The sequence below is a fragment of the Monodelphis domestica genome, chromosome 2 (genome assembly GCF_027887165.1).
Source record: "Monodelphis domestica isolate mMonDom1 chromosome 2, mMonDom1.pri, whole genome shotgun sequence".
Classification (NCBI taxonomy): Eukaryota; Metazoa; Chordata; class Mammalia; order Didelphimorphia; family Didelphidae; genus Monodelphis; species Monodelphis domestica.
In genome coordinates this window covers 387,610,373-387,622,560 of record NC_077228.1, presented here as the reverse complement: position 1 = coordinate 387,622,560, position 12,188 = coordinate 387,610,373, and the positions used below count along the sequence as shown (strand labels likewise).

The 12,188-nt window shown below is 32.9% G+C and overlaps 1 protein-coding gene across 5 annotated transcripts in view; it reads left to right on the top strand.

Annotated features, from left to right (window-relative positions):
- MAN1A1 (mannosidase alpha class 1A member 1) overlaps positions 1 to 10,340 on the top strand; it is a 164,845-nt gene extending 154,505 nt beyond the window's left edge. For 4 of the 5 annotated variants that reach the window (XM_001369323.5, XM_056818687.1, XM_056818688.1 and 1 more), the window contains 2 exons: positions 121 to 236; positions 6,688 to 10,340. In XM_001369323.5, coding sequence (XP_001369360.1) covers positions 121 to 236; positions 6,688 to 6,814 — 243 coding nt within the window. In that variant the 3' untranslated portion in view covers positions 6,815 to 10,340. Of the gene's footprint in view, positions 1 to 120; positions 241 to 6,687 lie in introns of those variants that run through there. The other variant, XM_056818689.1, reaches the window with a different exon arrangement.
- The last annotated feature ends 1,848 nt before the right edge of the window (positions 10,341 to 12,188 follow it).

Here is a 12,188-nt window from a genome sequence, read left to right as displayed (position 1 = left end):
GATTCTTACTCCATTTGAATTGTAATTAGATTTGGATCTGGCAAGCTAATAATAAAAATTAATGAAGGTTCATTTACTTAAATTTGAGGGATTTTTTTTCCCCTTCTCTTTCAAATGTAGGCACTGGAAAAACACTGCCGAGTGGATGGAGGCTATTCTGGCCTCAGAGACGTTTATCTTAAGCAAGAGACTTATGATGATGTACAGCAGAGTTTCTTCCTGGCAGAGACCCTTAAGTAAGTAAAAATACATTCCAAAGTTAATGTAATTTATTAAAATAAAATAGCTTGACAGGACATCTTTACAGTTGCTTATTTATTATTAAGAAAGATAAGGCAAGGTATAATTGCAATAGAATGACTTTCTTATTCATGGTAAAAATTTAGGCTACTATTTAAACTTAATAAAAATGAATTTGAATTGATTTTTAGAATTTTCTATATCCCTGTTAAAAGATGTAAAGACATGATAGTTTTGTCTAGAGCAAATTCATTTGGAGAATCCATTTTATGGAGGTTAATACTACAGCCTTCCTTACCATTCTTACCTCCTCACCACCCCATTTCTTTTGATTTAGGCTCCAGGAGTTTCATTATGAAACCTTAGTCTGCAGAGAAACTGCTCTACCCATATTATGTCTTAACACTGTTCTGTCTGGAATCTCGGGGTTTGTTAATTCTAAAAGTATTCATTCATTCATTCTATCTAGTTGTTACTCATCTGCTATCACCAACACAGCCCTCTCGCCTACCTCTCAAACTCCTGCTTCTCTAAATAAATGACTGCCATCCCAAACTACTGCCTTAGGTATAACTGTCTTTTCCTATACTCCTAACCCGATCTAGATTTTTAGCACCACACTCTTCCCTTGAGGTGTATAGACTTGCATTTCCATCTATCTGTTAGAAATCTCCATCTAGAATTTCCACTGACACCTCAAATTCGCCATATTGAAATCTGAATTAATCTTCTCTCTCTAAATAATGCCCTTCTTCTTAGCTTCCCTATTTCTGCCAATCATATCACCATAGTCCTCATCAACCATACTTATCAGCAAATAATTTGTGTTGGTATATTCTTCTATCAGATTGTTAGCTCCTGAGGACAAAAACTTTTGGCATTAGTTGCCACTGTGCTCTATATGCAGTGGTTACTTAAATGCTTTTTATTTGGCTTTCAATATCAATAATCTCTTCTCAGTACCTTATATTCAGTTTCAATGCCAAAGTTTCCTCAGTTCTAAATTCAGAATATCTTTCACATTCCTTCTGTTTCTGATACCTGTGTTCTAGTTTTAGAGCTTCTTTATTTCTCACTCATGCTATTGAATTTGACTTCTCAAGGGCTACCTAGAATTCTACAAACATTTTATCCCTGAAACTAGCATCAGAAGAATCTTCCTCCTATACAACTCTTGATTCTTGTCATGTGCGTGTTCTAAAAAATGGACTATCAGATATCACCCAGATTCATTAATCTAATCAAGGCATATTTTCTATTAGTATCTCATGCTCTTCCCCATCATGCACTCATCATTGCAGCCAAACTGGTATGCTCTTCATTCTCTAAATTAATTCATATGGCCCTTGAGGCAGGGAATGTTCTTCTCTCTGTGTACCTATTAAAAGAATACCCAGTCTTTGTGACTCAACTTGGGTGATTGCTCTCCTGTGAAACCCTCAGGGTCTAGATAACCTTTCTGTTCTCCAGTTTTTTATCCCTCTCATCACGCCCTAAATTATATTTATATTAATTTCTGTTATCCTCTTGCTAGATTGTAAGCTTCTTGAGATCAGGGACTGTTTCTCGTTCACATTCTTGTATTCCCAGTGTTTTCACACATTATGGACAATAAATGCTTAGATTGGATTGCAATAAGTTGGAACTAAGATCTAGTTATCAATATCTTGGCTTTGTAACTGAGTGTTTTACAACAGACCCAGCCCAAAGTTGGCTCATTGGTGGAACCTGGGAGTTTATAATCCAACCAAGGATAATTTAGCTTTCCAGTTTCTGGAGGAAGTCAAAGAGCATTATAAACCTGCAGAATATGATGCAAGTCTATCCAGAATGACCACATTAAGCCTTTATAATGATTTAGAACAAAATACCTATATATGTACATATACATGAGCCAAACCACCCTTAAGAATTAACCAGTAGGGGGCAGCTGGATAGCTCAGTGGATTGAGAACCAGGCCTAGAGACGGGAGGTCCTAGGTTCAAATCTGGCCTCAGCCACTTCCTAGCTGTGTGACCCTGGGCAAGTCACTTGACCCCCATTGCCTAGCCCTTACCACTCTTCTGCCTTGGAGCCAATACAGAGTATTGACTCCAAGACGGAAGGTAAGGGTTTAAAAAAAAAAAGAATTAACCAGTAAAATGTAATGGAAACTTCAGCTTTGCCAGATAAACTAATATATTAAAGCTAGACAAGGACACCTGGGTATTTTAATTAGGACTTCCTAGGATTGCTATATATACTTTGATGGTGTGACTACATGTCCACAGTTTATCATATCACTGTGGAATAATTGCACTCTACTGAATTGATTTCCGCTTACAAAAAAAAAAAAAAGAAACTTTTTCACAAATTATAATGGCAATTGATAATTTAAGGAAAAAAAATGTAATTTGACAAATAGACCAGAACACTCATTCCCTCCACTTGGCACATCCTTTTCCCAAAAAGAAAATTGTTATTTAGTTGGGGGTGGGAAATTATGCCAAGAATGCAAATAAACTCTTTGTCATGGAGTTTGAAGTAATCTTATCCACAGCAAAAGAAGAGGAAATTTCAACTAGAAAATCAGTGCTTAAGGACAAAGAAAATGTTGACTAGTAGCCTAGATCAATTGTACTAGAAATTTAAGCCACAGGTCAGTGATTCGAGTTAAGCATATAAGAGGCAGCATCACAATCATGCTAACCCTGGTAAACATCTTACCAGTTGCATAAGAGAGTCATTTAAGTGTTCTTTAGGAATGATAACATGAAATTGGATCAGGAACTTAAGATACTAGCCCATAACCATATTGCCAAACTCTGCTGTTCTTTCTTATATAAATTGTGTGGATATTATGGGTTCTTCTCTAAGAGATTTAATCTCCTAAGAGGAATAAGAAGAGGAATCTATGTCTGTGTTTGTTCCAAGAATGAATAAAAGAATAAATCAATTTTTAAAAAGCATTTTTAAATGCCTTCTATTTGCTGCACCCGAAACTAAGCACTAGGGACACAAATACAAGGATGAAACAGCCCCCAACCTGAAGGAGTTTACATTCTAACAAGAAGAGAAAATATGTAGGGACATAGGGGAAATAATAGCCAAAGAAGAGTTTTGGTCTGAGTCACAGGGATATTGAGTAGAACCATAAGACATTTGATGGTCACATCCTTTGCTGTAGCAATGGTAGCATAGATTTGATTACTGTTCCCTAAGCAATAAGTGACAAGGAAATAAGGAGAAAAGGGAAGATGGTTGTACATATGAAACAGGATGGAAGAGAACAAAAATGCCCCAAGTAGTCCCTGATTTTTTGGTATGTATCTGGACAGGATATGAGGCCTGTTTTAGATAGGGCTGCTTAGATTTGATGTTAACTAAACTTGTACTCCCTGTTTACCAGTCAAAATACCTTAGTTGCAAGGAGATAACAGATGGTGTCGAACGATCTCAAAGTAGCAGTTCTTGATCAGAGAGCATTGTCCACTTTTTTTTTAATCTTGCCCCTTGATTTGGAAGTGCCATTTTATTTTGTCTTTTAGTCCTTTAATCATTCACTACAACCAGCAGTATTTGAAATGCCATTAACCCTATTTTGTAGAAAGACAAATCCAGCTATTAATCAAAATCCCACTGTCATCTCTGTTTCCCTGAGAGGAGAGATGCTATAGTAAGAGTCATAAAACCAAGAAAGGGACAAATGGAATTAGAAGTCTGCACAAGAAACCTAAGAGTGAAGTAGAAGGTTCTTCCTTGCTTAATCACCCAAGAAAAGATAAAGAAATCTAATATAGAAAGACCAGGTAGTCAGCTTGTGAATTCCATAGAAGGTGGTATTTCTTTCTTCCTGTGAAAAAACTGCTACATTTCTGGAAATTTTATCACAAGTAGCACAACTATCCCAGCAATAATTTACAGATACCAAAACCTCTGTCAACAAAATGGAATTACTAAAATCAAAAATAATGTTTTAGATTCTATTAGTGGTAAATGAAAATTTCACTTAAACCCATTTTGCCATGTAAGCCAGGATTGATGATGAATCTTCTTAACCTGAGGAAAACAAGTAAAAGTTAATAGTTAATATTTCTGGTAATTATCTGCAGTTTAGGGTGGGGGTACACCAAACTTTACATTCTAGAAAAGTGCTCTTCAATATTATAATTTTATTTCATTTTAATTTAGAGATCAAATTTTTCTCCTTCCCTTTTTCCCCTCTCCCATCTTGAAAAGACAAGCACTTTTTTTATAGATTATAATGTGCAGTAATATAAAACATTTCCATATTAGCCATGTTGCAGAAGAAAACAAACAAAAAAAAGTAGACTTTGATCTTCGTTCAGATTCCATCAGTTCTTTCTGGAAGTGTATAGCATTTTTTATCCTAAGTCCTTCAGTATTGTCTTGCACCACTGAATTGCTAAAAATAAATCATTCACAGTTGATCATCATATAATAATGCTATTACAGTGCCCAGTGTTCTGGTTCTACTCACTTCACTTTGCATGATTTCATAAAAGTCTTCTCACATTTTTCTGAAACTATCTCCATCATTTCTTACAGCACAATAATATTCCATCATAATCATATACCTCAACTTGTTTAGCCATTCCCCAGTTTATGGGCATCTGTTTAATTTCCAATTTTTTGCCCTCACTAAAAGAACTGCTATAAATATTCTTGTACCTCTAGGTCCTTTTCCTTTTCCTTTGATCTCTTTGTAATACATATCTAGCATTGTTGGTTCAAAAGGTATACCCAGCTTTATAGCCCTTTGGGCATTCTTCCAAATTGATCTCTAGGATAGTTAGATAAGTTTGCAACTTGATCATCAGTGTATTAATATCCTAGTTTTTTCACATCTCCATCAACATTTATAATTTTCCTTCTCTGGCATGTGAGCTATCTGGTAGGAATGAGGACCTCAGAATTGTTTTAAATTTGTATTTCTCTCATCATTATTTATTTGGAACACTTTTTCATATGCCTATAAATGGCTTTGATTTTTTTCTGAAAACTGCCTAGTCCTATCCTTTGACCATTTATCAGTTGGGGAATGACTCATTCTTATACATTTGATTCAGTTATATAAACTGAGAAATGAGGCCTTTATCAGAGAAACCTGCTGTAAAATTTTTCTCCAGTTTTCTGCTTTCCTTCTTAATCTTGACTGCATTTGTTTTGTGTGTGTGAAACCTTTTTAATTTAACATAATCAAAATCATCCATTTTACAGACCATAATGTCTTCTGTCTTTTATTTGGTCATATATTCCTCCTTAGTCCTTTGATCTAACCAGTAGAATATTCTATGTTTTCCTAGTTTGCTTATGATGTCACCCTTTAGAAATAAATCTTGTACCCATTTTGACCTTATCTTGGTATATGATGTGCCAGACTGTTTTCCAGTTTTCTTACCAGTTTTTTCAAATGATGAGTTCTTGTCCCAAAAGAAGGGACTATCAATGATAGATTTTATGGTCATCTACTGCTTTTTATTATGAACCTGATCTATTCCACTGATTAACTCCTCTTTCTTAGCCAGTACCAAGTTGCTTTGATAATTACCACTTTGTAATATAAATTGAGATCTGGTACTGCTAGATACCTTCCTTCATATTTTTTTCATTTCTTTCCTTGTGGACTTCCAGACACATTTTGTTATTATTTTTTTCTAGCTCCATTAAATAATTTTTTGGTATTAAACAATTAGATTGGCATGGCATTGAAAACAACATTTTTAAAGAAAAATGAAATGTATGTTTTTTTCCAAGCTGTTTTATTCTACTCACTGTGTGTGTGTGTGTGTGTGTGTGTGTGTGTAAGTAACATGAATAAGATTCTGTGGCTTCTACAGAGGTTTTATTTAATGTCTGAAGATAATGATCACAGAAAATAAAACATTACACTCAAATTTCATAATATATTTAAATTTTATTTATGTGAACATAATAGTTAGAAACCATGGATGGGTTTAGAAGATTGGAGATTTTTTGTTTCATTTTTTGTTGTTTTGTTTTTTTTCCTGACTACACAAAGATTTGTAAATTTGGGGAGTTTTGCAAGGATTTTGTAGAAATCATTTACTACTCTAATTTTAAATTTTTGTTAACTGATATATCACTATTTCCTTATCATGAAATACCAAATATTGGTGGTAGCTATGATTTTATATTATTTAAATTAGATATTTTTTCTACGGTCTCAAGACAATATGGATTAATAATGCAGTTGGTTTAATTCTTTTTCTTCATTTTGTATTTATTTGCATTTGAATTTTTTTTGCCTCCAATAGAATGTAAATTCCTTGAGGGCAGGTACTCTTCTATTTCTGGCTTGGTATCCAGTTTTTAGCACAGTACCTGACTCATCAGAAGTCTTTAGTAAAGAATTATTCATTATTTGATTTGTCCTATTTACCACAGGACGTGGTCCTCTAATACAAGTGGATTTCTCTTGCCAGATATCTCTATTTGCTGTTTTCTGATGATGATCTCCTTCCACTGGAACACTGGATCTTTAACACCGAGGCGCATCTCCTACCAGTTCTCCGCAAAGGTGGTCAAGAGTTAGAAGAAAATCACAAATAAAAAGATTCTGAACACATTGTTTTGCTGCATTTCTTTCCTTTTCCTACATACCTTAAGAGTTCCCTTTCTTTTATTCCAGGCACATTGCAAACTTTTCTCACAATTGGTATGGTTCTTCTAAGTTCAAAGTAAATTATTTTGCAGTCCATTATGTTTAATAGGAAATATTCTAATTTGACTTCAATTTTTTGTTATTTTTTCAATCTATCCAGCCAATACAATAGAGCCACATAAAAAGAAAAAAATAGAGAAAATCACTATCTCTAACATTTATGAGATTGTTGAGACACTTTTGCCAAACTGAATAGTAGGTCTTAAAGTTTAAGGTGAACTGTTTATTATAATTTTAATTTGACTGCAAAATTTTTTCCTCCTCTATGAGGAGATGATGTCTGCTTTAAGCTGTAATATTTTGCCATGTTGCAAAAAGCCATAATAAATTAATTATTAAAACAGCTTTTTTTTTTCCTTTCCAATTTCATGTTACTCTAGTTTGTCTGTTCAACTGAAACGAATCTTGTAACTGTGACAGCCTCCTCTGATGCGGGTCTATCATTATTTGGTAAAATGTCTTTTAAAATACTTCAGTCACATTTTAATCTAAGTAAAAATCAACAGAGCTATCATCATCCCATGTTGATCTCATTCTCCATAGAGGTACAGTAGGTTTTACTGTAACTCAATTGCATTTGTTTTTAATTTGTGAATTTTCTTCAAATTTTGTTTTAAATGTACTGTATTTGTTGCCAACTTATTCATTTCTTCCATTTCCCAACACACAGTAGTGTGAATTCTAAAGATAGCTTGGTTTGAGCAAAATAAACCATTTTGCAAAGGACTGCTGTAACTGAATTATTTTTTTCAAAAGAGAATACAAATAGAAAACTTAGTTTTTGCTTTTGATGGTTGTATGAAGAAATACAGACATTGAAAAGACAGAACTAGTGCTTCATGTGACTTTCTATTGTTGATTTCTTTGTAATTAATCTCTGTTATTCTATTTGTCGCAAACATTCCATTTACTCCAGATAGTGAACAAGGCTCCACTCAAATGCAGTAAATTATTTTAATCGATAATGTGAGTGTTGGGTTTCAACCTCTTTAAAGAAGATCCTCATTCTTATATTTATTCCTGGTCAACTGACAGAAAATCTAAACAATCAGCTCCAAAGGAGCCAAAACCTTCATAATGTAGTATTTTAAACATCTCAACATATAGGCCCCAATTTTACTGAAGCAATGTGTATGTGTGCCAAAACCCTGTCCATATTTTCTCTATTTTACTCTATCCACTCTCCCACTTGAACTCTATAAGGAAAAGAGCTGGTTGTTTTCTTTTCTGTTGGAGAACTAAATAAAGTACATGTTATCAGCCAGCTCCTCCCTCAAATTTAAATAGGATAAAAAGAGAGTAATAACAATAGATGCTCTATATCAATATATAGCTATAGCTATATAATTGGAATATATTATTATGTGGCTTTGACCAAGGAAATATAAGTGGGATGGTACTATGCTGCTTTGACCTGGAATACTTTCTCTTAGGTCAAAGAATGTGTGCAATTCATGTGTGTGTGTGTGTGTGTGTGTGTGTGTGTGTGTGTGTGTGTGTGAGCACATACTACAAAATATTTCAGAATCTTTTACAGTAGCATTGTTATCTGCCCTGGTTGGTTGGATAATGGCATATTCTGATTGATCTATTATTTGAATTGATAGTAATATAATAAACATTTTATTTAGAGAACTTAACAGAATTAACATGGTTAGATCAATTTTGAATTAGAATAAAATTAAAATGTGCTTTATAGTGACAAAAATTAAGTTTTTGGTGATCAGAAGGTACCTCATAAATAATATCATTTTACATCTTGGTGACGGACAAAAGTCCCAATTTAGGATCAACTGATGGACAGATAACAGAGCTTACTGTATACAATGTTCAGAAAATGATTCTGATTGAGCTCTTTTAGACATTGTTGGTTTGTGGAACTCCAAAGCATGCTATGTGTCATTCAGAAAGTGCAAATTTCCCAGGATATGGATTGTTCCAAGTGTGTTCCTATCTAGAACAAAGAGCCCTCTTTGCAAAAGGGGATATTTTTGTTACCTTTTCATTTCATTCTCCAAATCACATTTGTGAACTAATTGCATTGATAACATGATTCCGAAAGGAAAACATAAAAAAAGGTAAATTCTTAATTGAGGACATTTTTTATTGACAAAGGAAAATAGTTTGAGTTTCACTATGTGTTTTAGTGCCACATTTCATATACATCAGTGAAATGGTCATTAGAAAAATACCAACATACACTTAAAAGAACCATCAGGTTTTTAGATAGCTAAATTTTCCATTCAGACTTGTCATATATACCAGGACAAAGCCATGAGCTTTAAAAGAAAATGAATAAAGCAACTCATTTTCTCAGGTCTAATTAGACTTAATGGATTCAATTAATATTGTTTAATATTAAATGTTTCCAAAGACTTCCTTTGTCTAAATCATCTTTATGTAGTTTTCCATCATTTTATGTCTTCTACTTATGGAACAGATAGGAAATATATCAATAAAATGTTGGTATGATGATGTGTTTCTTGAACCTGGAATAACTTCTAGGCATAATTTAAACTTTTTGAATAAATTAAATACACATAATTTATTGTGGAAAGTGAAGCTAGGACATAATGCATGTATTTTCTTCTTTTCTCCCAAGCCTTTAAGATAATATAGGCAGGACTGTTGTTGCTAAAATTGGGCCTTATGTGTTTAGATTCTAATTTTCATGTTAGTTTCTATGGAATGAGGAAATTAGATAATTGTATTTTCTTGATTTCAAGTTTTGATTTGAAAGAGCACAAAGCAGATATGTATTTCTGCAACAGATAGGGTATTAAATTCAGGTTGTATGTTAAAACTGCACTATAATGTACCTTTTGTATCCTGGTGTAAGTAGACAAGAAGATTGTAACACACATTGCTCTGCCGATGGCAAGGTTAAACTTTTGTAAATTCTAGATCTTGGGTTTTTAAAAGAAATCCCCAAACACCAAAAAATGTATACATGATAAGGGGTTAATATGTGTTATTTAAACTTAGCTGGTTATCCTTAGTTTTGAAAGTTTTAAATGACTGAAATCTTTATGTAGACATTGCCTTTCATTCCTCTTCAGCATAATAATGGAATTAAGTTTACATACATAGACATTCTAAAAGGTGAATAATTTAAACAGCACCTAATTTTGTTGTCATGAAGTGTTTTCCTTTGGATACAGTTTGTGAAATTAATATTGCATCTATCTGTTGTCTGGCAAATCAACAATGCCCAATGATGTTTGTGATGATTTCATCATGTTATCCATTTCTATGAATCAGTTGTGTTTTGATTTGTATATAAATCCATTCAGTCTTTTCCAAATTTATATAAATCTCTAATGATATGAAATACATAATAGATCAAGACATAATTTTTAAGAGCTATATTTGTAAAATTTCTCTATGGTGAATAAAGTCTTTTAATATACCTTTTCATTTGTTATCATTTTTCTTTCTTGTAAGTGGCTCTTAACGTATTTTTGTTTGTTTCTAAGGGTATATATCTATACTAGCAATAAGTAAACCATGTTCAGTTAAATCAAAGTAAGCAATGTTTTCCATACTATAGGCATGTCTTGTTATGTAGAATTATTGCTATCTTTTCCATAATTATTGTTTTATGATTTGTTCTATGCAATGTTCATTCTTTACATTTTTATTATTTATATCCATATAATTCTAGATCCTTTAAATTCCTCTTCTGGATTATACTTTGTGTTATTCTGGTTATTAAAGATAGGAATAATATATAACTAAAATTATGAGGCTGATAATAGCTTAATAACTTTATTAAATCAAAGTAGTAATAATAGTCAAGAGAGGGAAAAGTAGGAGAGAGGTCGAGAGGTACTTAGCTTTCTAATCTGCAGGTGCTAAAACTCCAACAATGGTTCATTCTGTTCTCTACCCACTAACTCTCACACATCGCATCTCAGGAACCAATCATAGTTTCTTAATTTTTGCCTGGGCTACCCAGAGGGGCAGTACCTGTAGAATCAGTTTCTCTTCTGGTTGCTTCCTCGGTTCTTAATTTCCTTTCTCTGAGGGCTTATCTATACCTGGATTTACTCAGTGATCTTTGGCCTCCAGGTCACTGAGAGATAATGCTTAAAAAGGCAACATAATGAAGAGAGAAATTTGCTTCCGATGTATATATACTTTTCTACATCCATGTGATTGATTTATACCTTTGCACAGAATAAATTGTATACAGTCATAAGGTAGAGTCATATATGCACCTATATGTATATGTGTGTATATATACATACATTCACATGCACATATATATTAGGATTCTTATTCTGAAATGACTAAGTTTATTTAATACATCTAACATTTCAAAAGTTCTGTTCAAATCCTTAATTCCTTTGTTTATCTTTTTGTTAGATTTGTCTAAGTCTTAAAGTGGCACATTAAAGTACCCAGCAGTTATCATTTTACTATTTTATTTATCCCAGAAGTTCCAATTAGCTTTTTCTTCAAATATAGAACTTATGCCATTTGTTACACATATTTAATATTTATATTATATATAATGCCTGTAAGGATAATATAGTTTTCTTGCTTATATGCTTTAATCATTTCAATTATGATTACCATCTCTGCTTTCTTAGATCAGTTTGATTCACAATATATTCTATTCTAGCCCCTCTGTGAATATTTGGCTTTCAAATGTTTCCAACAATATATTGTTAAATTCCACTTTCTAATCCATTCTGCCACCTTTTACCTTTTCATAAATGAGTTCTTGTATTCATATCGTAACTATTGAAAGTATTTTTCTTATTATATTTTATTATGATGTTTGTTCTCTTTGCAAAGATTGTAGAGGGAAACAGATCAAAACTAGAAATAGTTGTAGTAATTTGATCTTACTGCTTTAATATTCTTTTCTTTACTCAGTTCAGACTTAGATCCCTAACCAATTTTATTTTTTATTTTCTTATTTTATTCCCCCTTTAAAATCATTCACAAATAGTTGAAGTATGTTTGGCTTGTAACTATTATCTCCTAAACTATTCAATCCTCTCTTAAATCCTGTCTTCCTTTTTTTTTTGCACCTCTGCTTATTTCCCCATTGACTTTATAGTATTTCCACACTAAATTCTGTGTATGTGTTCTGTCTTCCTTTGATTGATTCAATTAAAATTGTGATCTATAAGCTGACCATTATCTCCACTCCATATTTGCATATTGTCCTGTAACTATGCTTTTCTCCATTCCACCCATCACCACCAACCTTTTCTAACCTAGAAACTTCACACTTGGACTTCACACTTA